The sequence below is a fragment of the Dryobates pubescens genome, chromosome 8, assembly GCF_014839835.1.
Source record: "Dryobates pubescens isolate bDryPub1 chromosome 8, bDryPub1.pri, whole genome shotgun sequence".
In the NCBI taxonomy this organism is placed as follows: Eukaryota; Metazoa; Chordata; class Aves; order Piciformes; family Picidae; genus Dryobates; species Dryobates pubescens.
Window position 1 is genome coordinate 5,691,149 of NC_071619.1, and position 24,440 is coordinate 5,715,588.

Consider the following 24,440-nt stretch of genomic DNA (forward strand, 5'->3'; position numbering starts at 1 on the left):
CTGAAGGTCTAGTGAAGATGCAGAAAAGAATCAATTTCCACAAAAGTTGTATAGCAGCAGGGTTTCAGTGTGATCCTCTTTTTACTTTGCTCTGAATTTTGATTCCTTTTATTTTTTAATTGATATCCATGCTCTCAACTTTTTGTGTACATCATACTGCTAAGTGTATAGGATATGATTATAGTGCAGCTTCCCTAGATGATGTCAGGGATGCATAGGCACTCTGTGACTGCTTGGCATGCATGTCAGTGGTGCTCGTTACACTGAAGGAACATCTTGGCTTAAGCCTCCACGCTGCATCAGCCAGCTCAGGACATGTGTTATGTAATGTGATCAGACAATCGTCTTCCTTTGTAGTTTGGTGTCATGGCCATCTTTGGAATCATTCTCAGAGCAGAGTAACTGCTTCCTGTCACAGATGCCAAGCAAATGGAAAAGATGACAAGTAACCTCCACTGATGTGTTCCTGTACCCCTGCAATAAGATGCAGCTCCCTGTTGCTCAGCCTGAGAACCCATCCTGTGCCGCCGGTTCGTCCTATCTGCCTGACAGGGCTGGCTAGTGCTATTTGTGGCTCCAGATAAAAGCTGATAAAAAAGCAAAGAGCTGAAAATGGAGTGGCCTGTCCCTCAGAAGGTGAGGTCTGCTTGCCTCTTGATAGGCAAAGAATCTCAAGCAGGCAGCAGCTGACTCAGAGCTGGAGTTAACTGGGGAATGATGGACAGGGCAGGGATAAGAAACTTGTAGGAGTGCAGCTCCAGGATCACTGTTCAGAGCAGTTGACTGTGGCTGTTTTATAACACAGTCACTTACCTTGCTAAGGAATTACACTGTTGAGTTACAGATGCAAGTTGGACTAAACAAGTCTGAATTTCTCTTTTACCAGAAGTACACTACTCTGACCAAATTGTCAATGGCTATAGTAGGCAATGGAAGGAGGCTGAGAGGAGGGAGGGTTGGAGGGAAAACAGACTGAGCTGGAGACCTCATTGTTTTACTCTGTTATTAAGCACAAACAGGAATGAATCAGTAGCTTATGGAAAAAAGTATGAAGTTGTTCTTGTAAGCATCTATGTAAATTAATAACTTGTCTGGAAAAAGGAAGATTCTTCACTGCAATGTCTGTTACACATGTAAATGTGTGTGGGATCAGGCCCTAAATTACACTGTGCAGGAGCAGATTTTAATATCTCAGTTTAAATAGTGATCTTATACAAATGACAATTTTCTTTCCTTGCCAAGTGATTAGAGTTTGTTTTACCCTGTTGCACTTACTAGAAGAGGAAACTTTGAGGCTAACAAAATTGCTATAATATGATGTAATTATTAAGCCTGTGATTTATCTTCTGGGTCAGAGGGATGTGCTGGTTGCAGTATTGCTTAACAGAACAAGCTCTAGGCTTTCATAGTAGCAATGTAAAAGCTGGCACAGCTTGGTTTTGGCACATCTAGAGCTTGGTTGCATTATCTTAACGAGATAATGTGGCATTTGTGGTATGAGTATTTGGAAAACATAGTTAGCTTCCATATGGTAGCTTGAACTTTAAAATAATTTTATTATTTTCCAATCTCATAAATAAGCAATTCTGCCATAAAAATCTGGATGGTCTCCTAAAGTTTTCTAGTCCTCACTGTGTGGCATACGTGTTTGTAATGTGATTAGGCCATGCCAGGTGAAAATGCTTCCCTGTGTATGAATATTTTACATGGTGTAGCAATATCAGCTATCAAAAGGTGATTTCTAACTAACAGTCTTAATAATTATAAAGCAAAGCCAAGTCTTGGTCTGCAGGAAGCATTCCAGACACAGAGTATCCCATGGGTAAGGAACTTGTAAGCTTCTATTAAGATAGTGATACCAATCAGCACGAAACAGTTTCTTAATTATGGAACTAATGTGCTAATTTTCCACTTGTGAGTTAATGTCTTTCAAGCCCACATCAGTATGTGCTTCTAGAATCCTTTCTGGTATGTTTAGGTTCCAGGCACAGGTCTGTTTCTTTTGTGCAATGACTTCTGCAAGGCTACGTCATCTGCGCTTCAATGAGATTGAAGTAGAAAGGGGAGCGTATGCTCTGTAATCTTTGACTTTGAACTGCATCTTCCTCTCTTGAAGGACTGGCAAGAAGTTAGGGTCATGTAAGCAGATATTGTATAAACAGGCTGGAATGTGTTTTAAATCATTAGTTCTTTGACCTTTGATCTGTCATCAGATTCTTTCAGCGGCGGCAAGAGGAGGCTGCAAGCTGGCTTTTGGGTAGTTAGTGCTATTAATAGTTCAGTGTCAGTGGATGGAAAGATTATATATGAGGACATTCTCATAGTGGATACCCAGTGCAGTGCTTGAAAAGATCTCTGCCTTTCCACAAATACTTCAGAAACAGAGACCTGGTAACATAACTGGTGGTTAGCATGTGCTCCTTCCTGAGCACTGGGAAATTATACAAGGTCCCTTGAAGCTCTGAATCACTGAACCAAAGAGCCTTCTTTATGTAAAAGCTCTCCAGGCTTGTAATTCTTTCAGTACATGATGGTTCTGCTTGCCAGCTTGTAAACTCCCCTTTGCAGCCTGGCAATTAAGCAGCCTTTAACATTAAGCCTTTTGATTTGTCTCAAGAGTGTTTGTATTTTCTTTTTTTCCCCCCCTTAAATGTGTGTCTCATCTTTCATCCAAATAAAAGAACATTTCTAATCATTCAATTATAAAACATTGTAAGGTGTGAACCTGAAATGTTCTAACAGAATAGAAATTAAAAGGACAGCAATGTTACAATATTCTGGTTTGGATGGTCACGACTGCAGGTATCTGATTCAAACTCTTGAAGGATTATGACTCCACATCCTTTACCCATGGTACAAGGAGGGAGCTGGGGTTGCTTAGCCTGGAGAAGAGGAGAACTCAGGGGTGACCTTATTACTCTCTACAACTACCTGAAGGGAGGTTGTAGACAGACGGATGTTGGTCTCTTCTCCCAGGCAGCCAGTACCAGAACAAGAGGACACAGTCTGCGCCAGGGGAGGTTCAGGCTAGATGTTAGGAAAAAGTTCTATACAGAAAGAGTGATTGCACATTGGAATGGGCTGCCTGGGGAGGTGGTGGAGTCACCATCACTGGAGGTTTTCAGAAGACTTGATGGGGTGCTTGGTGCCGTGGGTTAGTTGTTTGGATGGTGTTGGATTGGTTGATGGGTTGGACGCGATGATCTTGAAGGTCTCTTCCAACCTGGTTTATTCTATGTATTCTATGTAAAAGTCCCATGGAAAGGAATGAGGAAGAGTGAATTGAGAGTTTGGGTGAAAATGAAAGAGAAGTCCTAGTTACTGAAGAGATTATTCAACAAATAAAGTGAAACAGCAAAAAGGGGGGTCACACCTGTGATCTGTAACACACAGGTTACCTGTGTCCACAAGGAGACCTAATGCAGGACGGCGAGAACGCATTTGAGGGCAGGAAATCAGGTCTGAGCAGTTCAGCAAGTCCGGGGAGCAATAGATTCTGCTGTTCCTGGGAAACTAATGATGGTTAAAATGTCTCCTGTGGTAGGAAATGGGATTCAAATGTGAATTCATGTCTTCAGGTAGCTTGGTGTAAAGCTGCACCTGTGAGAATAACTGCTATTTCTGTGTTCGTTGCTCTGTCTTGAAGCCTGTTTCTTTCAGTGGTTCTGATTGATATTTCACTTCCAATTCAGGTAAGGGCCTGGGAAGTTTGCTGTAAGATACATTACTGCAAAATGACCCTCACCTTCCCATATCTCATAAGCAGTGGGGGAGACTTGGTCTCATTAGTGTTTTTGGGATGGCAATGGACTGTTGCAGGAGTGCAGTAGATTTTAAACTGTCTCCAGCCCTTTAGTGGTGATAGCTACCAGTCATCCTCCACACTTGTGGAAAATAGGCATTCCTCAAGATCCCTTGCTCCCTGCTGAAGAGACACAGAGGGTGAGGTGCCTGGGCTTTGACAACAGGGCTCAAATTATTCCCATAGTTCTCACAGTGCTCTCCCTCTGACCCTTTCCTGCCCTTGCACATGTTTTCTTTCAGTGGCCATGCCCTCTTTCATTTGGGTCTTTTTCCCAAACTTGTTTTATCAATTTTCTTTGCAACCAATGAATTGTTAATTTTTGCTGTAGATGTTGACAGGGAGAAAAATCCCAAGCAGTTTCATGCCATTTTGAAGTGGATCCTCATTTTGCTCTTGGAGTTTTAATTCTATTAATAGGCATTTATTGACTCTGATCTTACTTTAGCTGGGCCTGAGGTCTCTTTCAGTGACCAAACATTTGACAGGAAATGAAATTAATTGCTCTGCTTGGCTGATGGTGATGAATTCTGACAGATGCCATGTCAGATTTTAACAAGCTACTGGATCCCTTTGAAAGTAGAGGGCCAGGAAGATGCTTTACAGGTACTTGATGAGTTGGGGTAAAGCATCCTTAAGAGAGGATGCACAGTTTCTTGGGTTTGTTGTCAGTGCATCCTTCATTTGCCCAAGTTTAGGTTGGTTTTGTTCTATTCTTACATATTTGGTTTGCTTATTTATAGTGGTTTTAGAGCAATATCTCATTTAAATAGTTACAGCCAAGCTATTCCTGGCTAAACTTTGACATTTTCCTACTGATTGCATTTTCTTCAAGGTTCATTTCTCACCAACCTGTAAATGACTTTGATCTCCACCCAGTGCTCACTTTAATGTGAAAGGTGTTTTAAATGGCTGAATGATTCTTGCCATTGCTTCCTTGTGATGGACAAAACACTGATATTTTACTTGGGAAGCTGTCATATTGGTACATTCTATACAGCTGCTTGCTTACTGTTGAGCTCAGGTACTAGCTACTGTCTGCTAGGTTGCTTGAAAGACTGAAGTAGCTGCATCTCAGGTGCAGACAGGGGAGTTTCCCTGTGCAGTGTTATTTGTCTCCAGTATTATGGAGAAAACAAAGCTGATCTTGTCGGACTGAAGACAGTGTTATGGTGTTGGCTGGGGAGCTAAGTTAAAACTCAGCTCATCTGAAACTTGGCTGTGACTGGTAGTTTCAGTTGAGTGAATGATTGTATTAAATTCTTAGGGGATTCACTCAAGTACTCATTGAGAATTACTTATGTCATAAGTGACACTAAGTAGCCATACAGACAATGTCTGAAATGAAGAATAAAGGTTTTTCAAAGGAAAAGAAGGGCCTGGCTGAAGGCTGGAGAATGCCTCTTGTGAGGATCCCAAAACACTTAGGAGAAGAGGGGAGAAATGAAGTCTCATCTTTTGCTCAGGAGGTGTTTCAGTTGCTAAACCTTTCTTCCAACTGATGACTAGCTAATGAAGCAGATTTTAACATCACCTGTATTTGTCCCATGTATATAAAGCTCTTTTGACTGCCCAGCATTGTTTCTAAATTCAGTGACAAGGGATTCCAGAACCACAGGTAATGCTGGACACAGTTCCAAATAGCTTGGATCAAAATGCATCTGTCATCAGTGTATGACAAAAAAAAAGAGAAGTCTCCAAGGACAGCTGTGTGACAGTAATCAGGATCTCCATTACAGCTGTTGCAAAAAGCTGGATGCAGTTTTTCAGTGGTGTCTTCTTTGCTGCAATGGCAGAGCTGCAGCATGGCTTCTGCAGTCCTCTGTTCTCCTGTGGTCCGCTGATGATACTTTTATGTACATTCATTCATTAAATGATTGAAAGACCCAGAGGTTAGACCATCAAGAAAATTAAAAGGAATAAAGCAAAGGTCACTTGAAATGTGGAAACTCTAAACTTTAATAAGAACATGAACCTTGCTTTCATCAATACAGGATTTGTTAGGCTCTCTTAGGGAAAGAAAAGAAACAGATTTTTCCTGTATGTTTGTTTAGATATAGATGATAAACTGAAGCGCTGCCAAATTCCTTTCTATCTTCTAACAAGAAACCCATTATGTCCTAAGAAATAAATGTTGCATGAATATTTCCCTGCTCAAGAAAGGGACCATTATTCTGTGAAGCTTAGAAATACAAGAAAGAAATGAAACACTAACAGGAAATTGAATTTGCATCTCAGTTAATGCATGGTGCAGATCGTTAGTTGGTTTCTTTTTTAATGAGGAGCGTTCAGCTCTGCAACCTGAGACCCATGTTCAGAGCCTGCTTGTTTCTTCGGCACAGAAACAGTATTTAGTAAACAGCAGGATGGGTTTATTTTACTAAGGGCCTGGATTTTCAACTCGCTGAAAATGACCCCATGGAAATCCTAGCTACTGCTCAGCAAGATCAAATCCTACTTCTGTTCACTTTGAAAAAATCTGATGGCTTCTTTGCCACCATATCCGTTAGTGCTTGGAAGTGACTCAGCCTGGTAATGGCCCTTGTCCCTCGGAGCTCACAGGCAATTGGATTGCTCCTGAGCAGCTAGATTTTGTCATAATAGCTCAGACTTGCTTACACAGACCTTGTAGCTTTGATAAGTGATAGCAGCACTGACGGTGTCTCCAATCTTTTTGTGCTTCAAGGATGCAAAATGCAGCTCCAGAGGGAAGTTCAAGAGCAAAAAAGCTGTCAGGTTGATGTTTTCCATACAGTGGTAGGCCAGGACTTTATTCTATCTTAATTCCATTCACAAGACAGGCAGGATCATCTCTTTGGAAGATGAAATCATTTGATATACACTATACAGACTATGAAAAAAAGGCTGAGTTCCTGCAGGAGCTGTAGAAGATAATGGGTTGCTTTTTTCATTTAAAGTAAATGCTGATTTTACTCTTCTTTTTTCCCCTCTCTCCTCCCTTTTTTTCCCTCTCTCTTCCCTTTTTTTCCCTCTCTCTTCCCTTTTTTTCCCTCTCTCTTCCCTTTTTTCCCCTCTCTCTTCCCTTTTTTCCCCTCTCTCTTCCCTTTTTTCCCCTCTCTCCTCCCTTTTTTCCCCTCTCTCCTCCCTTTTTTCCCCTCTCTCTTCCCTTTTTTCCCCTCTCTCTTCCCTTTTTTCCCCTCTCTCTTCCCTTTTTTCCCCTCTCTCTTCCCTTTTTCCCCCTTCTCTCTTCCCTTTTTCCCCCTTCTCTCTTCCCTTTTTCCCCCTTCTCTCTTCCCTTTTTCCCCCTTCTCTCTTCCCTTTTTCCCCCTTCTCTCTTCCCTTTTTCCCCCTTCTCTCTTCCCTTTTTCCCCCTCTCTCTTCCCTTTTTCCCCCTCTCTCTTCCCTTTTTTCCCCTCTCTCTTCCCGTTTTTCCCCTCTCTCCCTTTTTTCCCCTCTCTCTTCCCTTTTTTCCCCTCTCTCTTCCCTTTTTTCCCCTCTCTCTTCCCTTTTTTCCCCTCTCTCTTCCCTTTTTTCCCCTCTCTCTTCTTTTCCTTTTCCCTTCTCACTGCTCCCTAGTGTCTTTCTCTTTCAGAAGGGAAATTCTGGTCACGTAAAATGGAATTTCTTCCATTGAATTGAGCAGGAATGGTCTTGGGGATATGTTGTTCTCTTGTAGCTGTGTTATTCTCTTGTTTCTGTGTGGTGGATGCTTACAGAATACCTCTGGCTTTTTGCCTTTTCAAATGTGATTTGTGCATCAGCACAAAGTAGTTCTTTTGAAGTCATTTTTTTATCCATCAGTATAGGTAAAAGAACATAATTTGATGTTTCCTATGAACTGTCATTTTGTTATTCATTTTTCTTTGACATATTGGTAGCATAGCAATTGCCTAAATCACATTATTGGGATTTATAGTATATGCATAGTCATTACACCTGGTTTCTCTTCATTGCCTCTGTTCTTTGTAGCATGAACAGTTCTGGGTAGATGTTCTTCCTTTTAATATGAACAATCATATTCATCCATCTTTTCTGTGGTATTTCTACAGTGGCCATAAACACATGTACTAAGGGAATCACAGAATGGTGGGAGTTGGAAGGGACCTCCAGGGATCAAGTCCAACTCCCCTGCCCAAAGCAGGATCATCTAGGTCAGGCTGCACAGGAATGCATCCAGATGGACTTTGAAAGTCTCCAGAGAAGGAGACTCCACAACCTCTCTGAACAGCCTGCTCCAGGGCGCCTCACTTTATGTTGAGGTGGAGCCTCCTGTGTTCTAGCTTGTACCTGTTGTTACTTGTCTTATCACTGGGCACCACTGAAAAGAGACTGGTACCTTCATGTTGACACCCACCCCTCACATATTTATAGATACTGATCAGATCCCCTCTCAGCCCTCTCTTCTCCAGACTAAATAGCCCTAGGTCTTTCATAGGAGAGATGCTCCAGTCCCTTAATCATCCTCATAGCGCTCTGTTTGACTCTCTGCAGCGGATCCCTGTCTCTGCTGAACTGGGGAGCCCAAAACTGGACACAATATTCCAGGTGTGGTCTCACCAGGGCAGAGTAGAGGGCAGGAGAACGTCTCTAGACCTGCTGGACACACTTGTCATAATGCATCCCAGGATGCCATTGGCCCTCTTGGCCACAGAACACATTGCTGTCCACTAGGACTCCGAGGTCTTTCTCGGTGGAGCTGCTTTCCGGCAGGATAACCCCTAGTCTGTACTGGTGCCTGGTGTTATTCCTTCCCAGATGCAGGACTGTGTACTTGCCCTTATTGAACTTGAGGGGATTTGATGTCAGAACCATGACTTCTGAACAGGTGCAAAAAGGAAAAGGAAGAAAACAGAACGGTTTAAATCCATTCCTTTATACACAGCATTGTATATCAAATGTGGATACAGTCCTGTTCATCCTTTCTGATTTGATCTCTGACTCAAAGTGAAAGCAGCTGCCTGGAACAGCACTTTTCCAACCATGGATGTTAACAGTCTGAGTGACCTTTGTTTTGCCTGTGTAGCTTAAAGCTGTGATTAGTGATAGGAACACATGTGCTAAATTGACTGCAAAAATCCCTTGTAATGTGGGGTTGGCAGGAATTGTCTTTAATTCTTGCAGATTGGTTTGCTTCCTGCTGTGAGTACACCAAAGATGATGAATCTGCTGGTGGGTCACATCATAAGCAGTTCTGCTTGTGCCTGAATTCATTACTTGAGTTACTGACAAAGACTGATCAGGTGGAAAGGAAATTTGCCCCAAACAAGGGTAATAGAGGGAGCTTCCTTTTAACAACCATAATCACTGTCTTTAAAAGACTTGCCAAATGGTTTTGTCCTCCATTTTTGTTTCCAGGCTTGAATCCCTGTGGCCATGCAAAAGGGATATAGCTTAATGATTGTGAGTTCATGAACACATTCATTCAACAGTTGTAGTGTGTTCTGCAAGCAGTGATCTGCCACAGACCTTGAAGGTGGATTTTCAGAACATAGAGCAGAGGTTGCATTGGAAGTTACTTCTGATCATCCTGCCTAGGCAGGTAAAGAGGGCTGTGAAGACTAAATCACTCATTGGCAGAACTGGGGACCATAGTAAAGAGACAGATTTGGGGTATTCAATTTGGAGAAGAGAAAGCTCTGAGGAAACCTAATTGTGGCCTTCCAGTATCTTAAGGGGGCCTACAAGAAAGCTGAGGAGAGACTTTTTAGGCTGTCAGGTAATCATAGCCCATTATAATAGGGGGGTGAGAGAGGAGGGTTGGGGAACAAATGTTGTGCACACTACAGTGTTCAGAATTTGGGGCAGAGAGATGAATTGAGCCCAGCTCCCTTAATGATCTTTCTTATTTTAATTTTTCAAGAACCCTTTGGGGACCTAGGATGCTGCTTATTTAGTTTTGCTTAATCATCAGATTTCTGATAGTCAATATTTCTGATATTTGATCTGAATGTACTTGAATGTTGTGAAGTGGGATGAGCTAGAGCTGCTTGCAGAAGAAGAGTTAAGCTAGCATCCCAAAGTGCTGTGAAGAGTAGTTTCTCCTACTGAATTACACAGATACAGCAATACACAGAGAAGCAAGCAGCAGGGGTGGCTGAAACCGAAATGCCTGGGAGCAGCTGTGTGTATATTTAAGAATTCATCTAACAGCTCCTATTTTATGCTCTCTCACTGAGGTGAATAAAGAGGACTTTTTAAAGCAAGGAACGTGAAGCAAGGAATATTTTTGGTGCTGTTGGACATAGAGTAGGGTAGACTCAAGCTCTTTGTTCAACCCAAGCTAAAACTGAAGTGTGAAATTCAGTCTCCCACCTCCCATGGCATTTTCTCTTCGTAGGAGTCAGCTGCTACAGGATGGATTGCATTCTGTCTCCTGTGCTGACCAGAAATGCCAATGCAGCACTATGAATATTTCCTTAAAGCAAAACAGGCACCTGGTTGTGATGTGTTTTGGTTTGGATGAGTAAGCATTTAACCGTGGAAAAACTGCTGAGTCGCTGAAATCCTTGAGTGGTCCTTCACCCTCTTACTGATACGATTTCTCTTCCCAGTGGAGTTGAATGTGGCCACAAGTCTACATGCAAATATTAGAGTTGCTTATCTAATCCACTGAAGTACAGGGGGTATAGCATGTAAAAGATAAACATAACACCTGTGCAGATTAGGCACTCAGAGGTAAACAGGAGCTCTTAGAACATCAGGTGCAAAATACACTTTCTGTTGGCTGACAGGCTGGTGGAGCTGGGGTTGCTCAGCCTGGAGAAGAGAAGGCTCTGGGTAGACCTAATAACAACCTTGTAGTACATGAAGTGGGCCTACAGGATGGATGGAGAGAGACGGTTTACCTGAAGGCATGTAGGGATAGGACAAGGGGCAATGGCTTCAAACTAGAGAAGAGCAGATTTAGATTGGATGTTAGGAACAGGTTCTTTACCATGAGGGTGGTGGAACACTGGAACAGGTTGCCCAGGGAGGTGGTTGGGGTCCCATCCTCGGAGATATTCAAGGTGAGGCTTGTCAGGGCTCTGGGCAGCCTGATCTGGTTGAGGATGTCCCTGCTGACTGCTGAGGGGGTTGGGCTGGATGACCTTTAGAGGTCTCTTCCAACCCAGACCATTCTATGATGCTATTTATGCAGTGTCCAATATACTTTTGTATAGCTTCACTGCATAGATCATGTGGTGTATATTTAGTGGAGATGTGGTCAGATTTTTAACACTTGATTGTCTCTGCACTGCAGCTTTCTATGTCTAAATGAATAGTGTAAAATCACACTGAACATTTCAAAGGTTACATCTTTTTTAAGATGACTGAGAACTATTCATGCAGCGATGGTGAAGCAGCTCAGTGTTATCAGTGGACTAGAGGAACCATACAACATTTGCCAAATAGTCAGGCAGCACCTTGAAAGCTTCTTAAAGCACTTCCCCCCCCCCAGCAAAGTGTGTGCTAGTGTATAGAATAGTAAGATCTGTCCTAGAGATGGAATTATATCTTCTGCTCACCTCCAGTCCCAGACATGAAAGCAAGATTCCTTTGGTGCAAATCACTCTGATAACGTGATTAACTGGGTGACGTGAAGTAACTGAGGTGTTGGCAAAGACCAAATACTTGAAAGCTGTGATTATACAGATTCCTCCAAGGAACAGCTTATTAGAAGCTCTCTCATAGCCAGAGAATACCATCTCTGTTCTGTGGTGTCTTGCAAGGCACAGAGTGACAGGAAGAGAAAGCAAAAATCCGATAATAAGGAACAAGACCACCGGGGTCATGTCATTTGTTGCCAGCATACACTGTCACTGACATTCTTAGTAAGTACATTTTTCCAGTCTATTGATGTGGTGGTGTTGTTTTTCTCCTTCCAGTGTGTGGCTGTGACTTGGCACAAGGAGGGTTTTTCATTAAGAATGGGGAATACCTTTGCACCTTGGATTACCAGCGCATGTATGGCACCCGCTGCAACGGCTGTGGGGAGTTCGTGGAAGGTGAAGTAGTGACAGCTCTGGGAAAAACCTACCATCCAAGCTGCTTTGCCTGTACTGTTTGCAAGTAAGTCAAACCTCCCAACTAACATGGCATGAACCTAGTACAAAGAAAATGGGGAAGAGCATCATTATGAGACGCAAGTCTCAAGATGTATTGCTCTTTGGGGGACATTTGGCTGGAACAGATCTACTGCAAGTGTGACTTTGAGGGTCTGCATAGTAGCACTCATTTATCTGGGGGACACAGTTTCACTATTACCTGTCATTCCCTAGTCTCAAAGTTACTCTCACACATGAAAGAACTGCCTATCAGGCTGACATGGTGAGATGATAGACATAGGCTGAGTTGAGTACAGGTGATCAGCCCAGCATGATGGGAGAAATAAGGTAAGGCAAAATTCTGGATGCTACAGTGGAGAAGCCATGTGGGCTACAAGAACAGGTAAACAATTGAAAACACACTGGAGACTCATTTTCACATCATGTAAGAACACATGGCTTTGGGACAACTGGGATTCCCCCACTTCTTCCCCCGTACTATTTCTTGTCACCAGTTTTCAGTTCTACATGGAATAAAAAAGTTTGCTAAGGCCATGTGAGTGAGACAAAAGACCCATGATACTAATTTAGAAGACTGCTGGGGGAATCTTCCATATGTTCTCATAGCCTCCTCATTTGAGCAGTGGAAGTAAAGTGATATTGTGGTGCCATCATGATTCCACACAGACCTAACTATGTTAAGTGTGTATTTACTATATACTAAGCTGAAATTAGGATGGGCATCAGGTTGTTAATTTCCCCAGTTCTGAGCACTGCAAGTGAAATAAACTTTCAATGTAATGCCTAAGGGCCAGGTAAGGCGCATCAGAGGGAGATGTAGGTAGATTTCATAGAGAAGGAGAACCCAAAATACAGAGTCTGTTGCTTTGCCATCTTGAAGGGAAATAGGACAGCAGAGTTCTCAAGAAGTCAGTACCTGACAGCAGTTGAATTGTCCAAAACTTAATGCAGGAGGATGACATGAACAAGAAAGGCAAGAAGCTATGTTGTGAGAAAGTACCTTGCTGGAGATCCCCTCATATGATATGTCTGAATATTAATGTGGCAGACTTACCATGCTCTACCCCTAATCTTCCATAGCTATCTCCAATGAGTAGTCCAAGTACTTTGGCCTGTAGCCTTATTCAATAACTTAACTTATTCAATTTATTTTTTCTCTTCAAAGGCTTTTGATTGGTTTTGTTTCATTTTAAATGGTGTGTGGCTTTACTGCATGTTGATAACCATATGTGTATGCTTCAGCTTTATTTCCCAAGGACAGTGTGAAAGTAGGTGACACAGCGTTAAACATGGCATCAATTTTCTGTACTTTGACTTACATTAATCTTTTTATATTGAATGAACCAAAGATGAGTCATTGAAATAAATTATTGGAAGGTAGTGTTGCTGATGATTTATTTATGACCCACTTAGGAACAGCAGTGGGAAGGAAACTAGAACAATGCCTTAAACATTTTGGTTTGTAGAACAAGCAGATGTTCATTTGTTCTGCACAGTTTTGGAGTGAGGTGTGGTGTAGAGAGGTCTGTACTCAGCAGCTAAAGCTACTTGCTAAAGATTTGGAGGTAATGAACCTTCTCATTTTAGTGAAATGCTCATACAAAGTCGTTCATCCTCTGTTTTATACACCAAATAAGATCTACAGCAACGCCAGCTTCTGTCTAATGCACATTCTTAACATTTTGGTGGGTTCAGCTTTCTGAGCATGGCACATTCACCCTCTAACTCCCTCCTAAAATCTGCACAGGTGGCAGTTACTGTGGTGGTTCTGTAATGTAGATACCCATTTGAAATCTCTAGGAGAACAAATGTGGATAACATTTCAATTGTTTTGCAAACTGCTGCATCCACAGTAACATAGTCCTGTATTTCATTGCTGAATACAGATGCAATCGTGCATGAGTCACTAGCTCCACGTTGCTTCACTAGCCTGAAGACCAATTCCTGTTCTTTCCTTGAGCTCCCCTCTGTACTATTTGATATGCACAACATCAGGCTGAGGCCATCACAAATGTAGCTGTTGTGTCTAAGTGAATTTCACTGTCTGCTCTTTAGATACATTGTGGTTTTGATAACTTTTTCAGACCAAAATACATGGCAGGTCTAACCTCTGCTCCGCTTGCCTCCACGAATTGGATTTCTTCCAATGTCTGGCTCTGCCAAGGCCACGTTGCTGAAACTATTTGGCCAGAGTTTGTGTAAAATATTGATTGCACTGGGGGAAGGCAGCAAACTCAGGCATAGGAAACAGAGGATAATTTTTGGCATAACTCTTGCTAAAATGCTGTTTTCTCTTTAACTCTCTAGGCGTCCATTTCCACCAGGTGATAGAGTTACCTTTAATGGAAGGGACTGTCTCTGTCAGATGTGTGCTCAGCCAATGTCCTCCAGTCCAAAGGAATTGTCTGCTTCAGGCAGTAAGTATGCCATCTTCTTTCTGGAGCCTCTCACTCATCAACATTTGGTTGAAACTAACTTAATGCAATCTTTTCTTTGTTCCCTTTTTCTCTCCCCACCCCCCTTTTTTTTTCAGTCCTCTGAAATGTGAGCTCTCTCTGGGAACCTTTTTTCTTTCCTTTTTCCTCATCCCTTCATTAAAAGTGTCTGCTGCTACAGGTGGGAAGGGACACACATTTCAGCATGAACAAATGACTTTTCCCAATTACAGGGATTTTAAAAGGGCTGATTTTTTTTTCTTATAGGCACTGAAAAGTGTCTAATAGATGAAACCTGACATTTCAGAGCTGATGGATTCCATTTTTTTAATGTAGAATTGCACAGGTTAAAAAGACAAAAGAGGACAAAGTTGGAGGAAATTAATTTTGTTCTACTATTGAACACTTCAGTTTAATTAAGTTATCCTTTAAATGGAGTGTTGCCAGGATTATGCTCCAGAATGATACCATAATAATACTGTGATCAGAAAGCATTATAAAAAAGCAAGAAAGCAAGTTAAAGAGAACGAAGAAAGTTTGGGAGGGAAACTAACTTGGTTTACTGTTGGGTTTTAATTCTGTTAAAAGATAATTTGTGTGTTACTGATACTGATCTCTGCCTCCAGTAGTTAATTGTTTTCCATGTTTGGAGAGTTCTGATTTTTGCTGGGTTGTACTCAGCATTTCAATCTGTAATGATTTACCCAGTACAGTTTTGTAATTCAGAATGGCTGGACTTTTCCTTGTGCCTCTAGGTAGTTTTCCTTCAGTGGTGGAAGTACAGTGTATTTTCTGCTGGTGCTTGGCTCTGAGCTCCTAGGATTGCAAAGTACAACATGAAGGCAAAGTTGGATAATAATCGTGCTGAGTGGATGAGTCAAGTGAATCTCAGGTTATCTGACTTGCCTGAGACCGTGTAATCAGACACTTAGCAGAAGAGAAAATGAGAGACTCTTCTTGTTATCACGCCTTTCTGTCTGTTAAGTGATATTTTTCCACTGTAACTGTAAATTTGGAGCTGAAAATGCACAGACCTAGTCAGTTAAGGAAGAATTTAGGAACCTGAGGAAAAAACCTTACAAGACTTACAAACCGGCACAGAACTGTACAAGGTACTTCAGGCACCCAGAGAGTCCTTCTGAGACAAAGGCATGATGGGGAAATTGTATTTGAATCACTGATGTTTAGGAGGCATCATGGGCTAGGAACTGCCAAGCTTTCTTTCTTGAATGCACAAGAGGTGCTGTGAAAAATAAAGCTGTGAGCAGAGTAGCCAGAGATCTTCATCTCTGGGGGTAGGCACATGAGGTGGTGCCAGTGGTCTGTGCTGGTGGAACCCAAACCAGCAGTCTTCTAGCTCAGGAGAGGGGGTCATCTCATCTTTGAAATGCTGAAGAGTTATGTGTCTTTGAACACAATTCAAGACACTTCCCTCTTCCTCAGACAGTATTTTCCCTTAGGCATTCCCCCTCCTATTTCCATGATAAAGCACTTCAGTAATAAGAGCTTTCTGTATTTATCTGCCTGAGGATGAGCCCTTTCTCTCTTGCTTCCTTGTCTGGGTGCTGGTAAGAAAGTTGTCCTTCTGATTACCTTTTTGCTGAAAAGTTGGGTCATTTGAGTGATGTGCATGAACTAATTAAGAAATTGTGTTTCAGAGAGTGGACTTTCTAGGTGGTTAGGAAAAAAAAACCCTCCTTATCCAAAAGAAACTGAAGTGTTACAACCAGCTGCAAGAGTTTTCATTTGAAAACTGCATCTTTTAAAATGATGGCAGAGACTTGCACATTTCCCTCTTCTTTGGTGACATGGATAGTGCCCTATATATGATGAGATATACAGGGATGCTATGGTTTGGAAAGAAGCACAGGGGAGCTATTGCAGCTCCCCTTTCTTTGTACCAGTCTCTTCTGTGAGCTGAGAGCATTCCAGTCCAGCCAAGACGTGGAGCAGATTTTCCGAAGTGGCCAGTGTTACATGTGCATAAATAATCTTTGGTGCAGCTGCTCCCTGCCCAGCCGGCATCCACATGGAGGTTTCACAATGCTGTTTTGTATGTTGGTCCTTATCTGTTTTGCACATTATGTTCTGGTTCAAAGAATGCAAGTTCTCTGGGACAAATGCTTTAATGCCTACCGGTACAGAATCTAACAGAGTTGGATCCTGGCTCACAACTGGAGATCTTAGCTCTATTGTGATATAAATAATGAGCTTAATGCTTAAAGAACTTGTGGGAGACAGATGTCTGTGTTAATTATTCTTATCTCTTCAAATAAGATGCAGTCAGTAAAGCTCCCAGTAAATATCTGAAACTTTGAACAAGGTCTCTGGTAATGTTGAGCCTCAAGCCTTACCTATTGAAAAAGCTGGGCAGGAAAAAATGGGAATCATCTTTTGCCTTGCTGCCCTGAAAGGGGTGGGGGTGGGGAGTGAGGTTGTTTCAAAAGAGACAATAAAGCATCAGAATGGAGAAGCAGCACATTTGCTTTGCATTCCTCCTTGGCACGTTCTCCAATTCTTAATGGAGTTTTGTATTTGGGACATAAGTGTCCTTTCATTAGGTAAAGCTGCAGATAGTCCTTGCCAGTATTCAGAAGCAGCAATGCCTCAGCTGATTTATAGGCACTGTGAACTTCTCCATTAGAAGTGGATGTAAAATCCCTTTTAATTACAGGTCTTGTGAAAAGTCTGCAGCTAGGATTTTATTTGTGCACTGCTGACACAGTTTTAATGATATTGTTCCTCTTTTTTTCCCCTTGAACTGTCTGAAAAGTCCCTCAAGTACATAGGGAAGACTTAAAAAGAGGGAAGAGTTGGCTGGCTGTTTGTAAGCAAGCTACCTGCAGTGATTTTATTATTTGATTTTGGCTGGAAAGGGTAGTGTGCAGCACCTAACATGGGATTTTGAGCTTATTCTTTGGAAATACCCTCCAGTTTCACACTGCAAGTCAAAGCTACAATGCTGTGTAAGTATTGCACAAATACTTGGCACAGATGTGGCTAGGCTTTGTGTGTAAGCCACTGAGCCCATTTTTGTCTTAATCTCCCAATATCCTTACACTTCTCCCGATATCCATACACTTCAGTGAATGCCCTGGGGAACTTGGATGAGCTCACCAATTTCTGCTTTTGAATATGCAGTTTTTGAAAGGTAGCCTTTAAAACCCTGTCTATAATTATGAACCTTAAGGATTTAGTATTTTTGTGTGTGCTGCAACACAGATTTTCTCATTCCATTATTCCTGGCTTATATAGAAACACTGATATATCTGTGTGTCATTCAAGCCTTCATGCCTGTGTATAGGTACTAGAGACTCAGCTGAGGATTTGGGGGACTTGCCAGAAGGGGTTGAGGTAGTCTTATGCCTCTTTTTTTTTTCCTCTCTTTTTATTTACCATATCCCAAAGATGTACCACAGACATCACTCTGGATTGCCTTCAAACACTGATTTTAATCATGTTTTACCTAAGAACCTGGAAAGCTTGATTAGAATAACTGATTGTAACCTTGTTTTACATTTAGATTTTTAATTATAAAAGGCTAATTGATAAGCATGAGGATGCTCCATTATCTGAACACATTCACTTAAGCGAATATAGCTCTGCATAAATTCATCATGCTTTAACGTCTATATTTTCCCCTAATGACTATTTTGGTTCATGATTTATGTCAAGCTCAATTTGGATGGAAATTGAAATTTAATTAATGCACAGAAAAGGATTGTGAACTTTATTTTGGTTTACTTTTTTAATTGTAAGAAACTGCCTGAAATTTGCAGTAAAATCTATTCTTGGGACTGCTGATTTGTCAGGGGTCTGTAGCATATAAAAGTGTCTGCTTTAGGTCACAATGTCTTTAAAGACTTTCAGAGTGACAGATCGTAGAATCATAGAATCAGTCAGGGTTGGAAGGGACCACAAGGATCATCTAGTTCCAACCCCCCTGCCATGGGCAGGGACACCTCACCCTAGATCAGGCTGGCCAGAGCCTCATCCAGCCTGGGCTTAAACACCTCCAGGGATGGGGCCCTCAACCACCTCCCTGGACAACCCATTCCAGGGCTTCACCACGCTCATGGTGAAGAACTTCTTCCTCACGTCCAGTCTGAATCTCCCTACCTTCAGCTTCATTCCATTTCCCCTAGTCCTAGCACTACCTGATATCACAGTATCACCAAGGTTGGAAGAGACCTCAAAGATCATTGAGTCCAACCTGTCACCACAGACCTCATGACTAGACCATGGCACCAAGTGCCACGTCCAGTCCCCTCTTGAACACCTCCCGGGATGGTGACTCCACCTATATACCTGATTTTGTTCAGAGGACAGGAAAAGGAAAATAAATCTGATTTCAGATCCTGTTTGGATTTTTTAACTTGAATTTAATTAATTTAAAATAGTTTTGAATTCTCCTTACATGAATTGAAATTTGATTGTAAAAAACTTGCAAGGTAACTACATTTCTGACTTAACATATTGAGCATAGAGTGGGTCTGAACTTTCACCCTGCCCCTCTTTTTAATAATGAAATAAACAAATCAACCTGCATGGAATTAAACAAAATTCAGGCAAATGGTGCAAACCCAAACACAGTTATGTTTCATAAATTATTCAATTAACCTCCACTTACTCAGCTATTTCTTATTTTACAAGGACAGGTGTGTTCACTGCAGCTTTGGATCCTCCGCTGGAGGTATAGAAAGCATTGTTACAAGTGAACTGGGTGAGACAGAGCAGCAACTGCATTGAGAATATACAGGCAGGGCAGGAAGTTTCTGATAGATGAATTTTCTATCAGAAAATGTTCCTTCACAAAAAGGACTATTCTTCAAGAGGGTGTTTTCAGTCCACTTAGCCTCTTTCTTTTGTGTACTTCTGTGCTGTGTGTAAATAGGGCAGAAACAATTGTGAATAGGCTACACTAGTGTACTAACTATTGGTTCTTATTTGCCTCTCACTGTAACCCCACCTTGAACTTGAAAATCAAAGCAAGTCCATCTCCTTGGCTTTTACTGGAGGAGTACTAATCAAAAGAGAGAGACTGAGGGAGCTGGGGCTGCTTAGCCTGGAGAAGAGGAGACTCAGGGGTGACCTTATTACTCTCTACAACTCCCTGAAGGGAGGTTGTAGACAGGCAGAGATTGGTCTCTCCTCCCAGGCAGCCAGTACCAGAACAAGAGGACACAGTCTCAGGCTGTGCCAAGGAAGGTTTAGGTTGGCTCTTAGGACGAAGTTCTATACAGAGAGAGTGATTGCCCATTGGAATGGGCTGCCCAGGGAGGTGGTGGAGTCGCCATCATTGAAGGTGTTCAGGAGGAGACTTGATGGGGTGCTTGGTGCCATGGGTTAGTTGTTTAGGTGGGTTGGATTGGTTGATGGGTTGGACACAATGATCTTGAAGGTCTCTTCCAACCTGGTTTATTCTATGTATTCTAAAAGGCAATTCTAAAGATAGTTCTGGGTGAAGTGCAAGGAAGTGCTCAGTAAATGGAGGCTGCACAAGGAGGTGTCATTAGCTTGGAAAACATGACCTTAGGAGAGATCCCCAGAGATGAGTATCTGTGAGCTGTCATGTTCAGAAAGTCTGCCAGGTAGTAAGTCAGGAATCAGAAGTCATTTAAAGAATGTGAAAAGTAAATTAGTTGCTAGCCAGACCTTATTTTGCCATGAATTATCAGGGCATAAAAAACTTTCTAAAAGTTTTTATTGTTGGAATTGCTTGTTTTCCAAGAGTAACCCCTGGAAACTACCCAAAATAATCTGCAGATGAAGAGATGCAATGAGCTGATGCATGAGCTGGCTATTACACAGTGAAGCTCATCTGCTAGCTGAGCAATACACTTGGGTTCTGTGAGTTAGACTTGTGCATTTGAATTCAGTTGGAACTGAGTACTGAAGTGTGGTAAAGGAAATAACCAGTTAAAGCCTACCCTCAGCTTAGATGTACCTGGCTGTGGTTTATCCTTCAGAATAGTTTTACACCTGGGACTCTGGAGGTCCTAAGCTAGGAAAACTGAAAAAAAGCTGCCTTTTCCAGGAAATGAAACTCTTCTCTTAGATAATTTGTAGCATGTCTGCTTTTTCTTCCTCCTATTTCATTCAGCCTTTGGTTTTCAGAGATGTATGAAAGATGGGGTTTGAAGAAGGGATGGAGGCTGATGTTACAGAAAAAGACTAACTTCAGGGTATGTTGCTTGCAGGGGCCAAGGGCAAGAGGAAGAGGCTAAAAGGTCAATTGTTTTGCCTCCTTTGGGAAGGAGGTGTAGAAAGATGTGAAAAGAAGGGAAATACTGTTTCCTTACCCTGTGTAGAAGGCTAACATAAATACTTACATCAATACAGAGGGGAAAGGGAAGAACTTCTTTGCTAAAGCAATGTTCTGTTAATGAACTAGAGCTGGGGAAGAGCATTCATCATTCCAAATCACTTTAAATTGCATCAGAGGAGGAAAGAGCTATTTACAGTAGTGACACATCCAAGATGTATATCCACCAGCTTCTTAAAAAGGCAAGTCAACGTTAGGCACTCACAGATGGCTAACAGGGACTTGTGTTGCAAGCAGGGAACACCACTTCATGCCATTGTGATGTCTTTCCATATTTAATCAACTAAAAATTTTATTTCCTCTTCAATATTTATTTTGAAAATATCACTGTTTCCCAACTGGCCATGTGGAATAAACTGTCAAAGCTATATACTCCACTTCCCACGGGAAATCCATTTCCCTCCTTTGTGTGCACCCAGCCTCTTATTGTGAGATGTTAGCAGTACAGGGTTGCCCGCATGGGCTTGTTTTGCCTCTAGCAAAAGGGCAACAGTGCATCTTGTTCCAACAAACATTTCCCTTTCTTGCACTGGCAAAGAGGAGGGGTCTGGCAATGTATTTCTTGACTCACATACTCAGATCTAAATCCTAGATGTAAAATTCTCAGTATTATATGTGCTTCTCTGGCTTGCCGAACTCATCGCTTCCCTGACAATCAGATGGTTATGCTTTGCACTTTGGAGGCATTTATCATACTGTAAACTGACCAAATGAGTCTCTGGGTTTAGTTTTGACAGAAATGTCTTGGTAATCTGGAAGAACCTGTGTGATATCATCAAAACATTTACAGCAAGGCTTTAAAAGGTGTTGTCTGATCTGTGGTTAAAAGGTGGCTGAGGTAGAACTTGGCTCCATGAGTAATTATAATTGTGCAACCTTTCTATTGTCACAGAAGAATTATTGGGGTGTAAGCTTTTTCCAGTGTGACTAGGAGTTATTTACAATTACATTTCTTCATCTTCTGGTCGTGAGGAGGAAGTTCTTCACCGTGAGAGTGGTGAAGCCCTGGAATGGGTTGTCCAGGGAGGTGGTTGAGGCCCTGTCCCTGGAGGTGTTTAAGCCCAGGCTGGATGAGGCTCTGGCCAGCCTGATCTAGTGTGGGGTGTCCCTGCCCATGGCAGGGGGGTTGGAACTAGATGATCCTTGTGGTCCCTTCCAACCCTGACTGATACTATGATACTATGATTCCAGTAGTATTCACCTTTCTTCACTTCCAAATCACTGGACCTTGTCACTTGTTCTTTAGGTCCAGCTGTGTTTGACAATGTGTTTCTGTGCGAGTCCAACAGGAAGTTACTTACTTCTTAAACTTAAAAAATCATGGAAGTCTTCCCCATTCTGCCCTATTTTACCTGTCTCAGAGCAGGAGCCTGCTGGTGTTGCCTTTATAAAACTAATGTGCCTGTGTTTTATAGGAAGGGAAACAGTAATAAAAAGGAGTGTAATAGAAGTGTTGTTCCTATGACTTGAAGGGGTTGTGGCAGCTTCAGACTTCAGCTTGACATGTGCTATGAATCCATTGGGACTGAAAGGAACTACTTGGTGACTTAATTATGCATCATTAAGTCAGACTGTTAGCTCTGTCTACACAGACAGAGTTGGTATGCTCATGCACATGTCTTTGCATTAGGATGAAAGCAGGTAGAGGTGATTGCCCCATGGTGAGCAGAGAGTGTGAGGTAAAGGTAGACTTGCTAGGAAATTTCCCAAGCCATCCAAATGGGAGTAAAGTGAGACCCAGTGTGCTTAGGGTTAATCCAGCTGTATCTGCGCCGAGCCCACCCCGTGCTGTGACCAGGGCTCTCTGCTATTGGCTGAGAGCAGGGGAGGGAGGCAAAGGAAGAAAATCCACCGCTTAATTTAGGCAGTGACGAATGGGTTGCTGTGCAGGATGTTTCACTCCTGGATGTCTGGGGTGATGCAGATGCTAAAAAGGGAAACATATTTTCTCATCCTATCTTGCAAGCAAGATGTCATCATGAGTGGCAGCTCGCCCTGAGTTGCATTTTATAGTGAGGCTGATTAAGGTGTTTGGGGGATGGAAGTCTTCATCGTGTATAATATTCTAGTGCTGTGTTACTTTCCCATGTCCTGTCCCCCCAATTTTCCATGCTTTTGAGCTGTCTGAATCCACACCACAGCCCTTTTGTCCAGGCATTGGCATTTGCTTTTGTATCTGAACACATCAAATATGACACCCTTCTGGGCTATTTTATACCAGAACTGTATCCTAAATAATGTTAGGATATATCTTCAGATTAAGCAGGCCTAGCCAGGGTAGGCAAAAGAGATGACAGGTATGTTTAAGCATATCTGGCAGAGAATTGTGTGAGAAGCTTTTGCTTGGCTAGAAATTGGTGCCATCAGCATGAGAGAAAGTGAAGTTGATTTTTAATCAGTGTCTGAGTGGTCATTGCTTGTGGAGGCTGCAGCTGCTGGCATCACAGGCAGCTCAAGCAGACTACATTGTGATTTGGGTAACTATATGCCCAGTGCTCTCAGATCTAGTCTTTTTTTATCCTGCTTAGGATGGATTTTGGGGGAATACATTCTTTTCCTGACATTCCTAGATAACTCTCTTCAGATTAGCACCATGTTGAAGTCATACTTCAGAGCTTTTATTGAGAACTGGCTGTCGTACAGCTGAAGAGTCTGGGCATGGACACAAAGCATATGAACATGTGTTACTTCCCATTTCTTAAGAGAATCAGTGCCATGGAATGTCTACCCTTCCTTCAGCTCAAGCCTACTTCTATGTAGTGTTTTTTGTGGTATGCCTTTCTTTAGATCCTAAGTGCATATAGGAACTGTACAGCTCACTCTGCATTTTAACCACTACTCTGCACTTTCCTCCTCCTCCTCTTCGTTATCCTGGCACAGCCGAATGTGTGGATGTGCAAGGAATGGGAGTAGGGAAGAATCTGGGTTATACGATGAAGAAAGCACAGGGAAGGTTAAGGAGTGCAGTCCATATGGTATGAAGCCAGAGAGAACCATAGTGGGAACCATTGCAGAAAATTTTAGGAAGGGTTTTCAGATTATTTTATTTTTATAGTCCAAGTCTGCTCAGGCATATGGTCATGGACCACTAACCTTACCTCACAGCCCTTCTGTGTGCAGCATGTGCTGGTTATAGGTTAGACTGATGCAGATTGTGCCTAGTGTGATGCTGAGATCCTGCCTGCATATGCTCTGTGCTGATGACATTCAGCCAAAGGCTTTCATGTGCCTCATGCAGGCCTGAGACCATAAATGGCTCGTATTTGTAGAATTTGGATGAACAAATGGTCTTTTCTTAGCCCAGCCTTATTTAGTTTCTATTTTAGGAGATAATGATAATTGCTAGCTTTTCATGTATATCCCCAACTGCCTTGCCAGAGTTAAAATCAGGTTTAGTTAAAAGCCATCTTAGCTTCATAAAAGAGTACTGGGCTATTGGTTTACTTTGATTCTAGAAATTCAGCATACCTGTGGTACTAGCAGAATGGAAATGATGTGAATGATGTTAATTTGCTCTTGCAAAACATTTTCAAGGAGCCCAGAAAGAGTAAGCAAATGCCATTGTTGGAATAGAATAGAATAGAATAGAATAGAATAGAATAGACCAGACCAGGTTGGAAGAGACCTTCAAGGTCATCGAGTCCAACCTATCATCCAACACCACCTAATCAACTAACCCATGGCACCAAGCACCCCATCAAGTCTCCTCCTGAACACCTTCAATGGTGGCGACTCCACCACCTCCTCGGGCAGCCCATTCCAATGGGCAATCACTCTCTCTGTGTAAAACTTCCTCCTAACCTCCAGCCTAAACCTCCCCTGGTGCAGCCTGAGACTGTGTCCTCTTGTTCTGGTGCTGGTTGCCTGGGAGA

At 42.2% G+C, this 24,440-nt stretch overlaps 1 protein-coding gene across 11 annotated transcripts in view; it reads left to right on the forward strand.

Annotated features, from left to right (window-relative positions):
- ABLIM1 (actin binding LIM protein 1) overlaps positions 1-24,440 on the forward strand; it is a 212,515-nt gene that overhangs the window by 106,820 nt on the left and 81,255 nt on the right. For all 11 annotated transcript variants that reach the window (XM_054163606.1, XM_054163602.1, XM_054163607.1 and 8 more), the window contains exons 3-4: positions 11,629-11,812; positions 14,116-14,225. In XM_054163606.1, the coding sequence (XP_054019581.1) occupies positions 11,629-11,812; positions 14,116-14,225 (294 nt within the window). The remainder of the gene's footprint in view (positions 1-11,628; positions 11,813-14,115; positions 14,226-24,440) is intronic.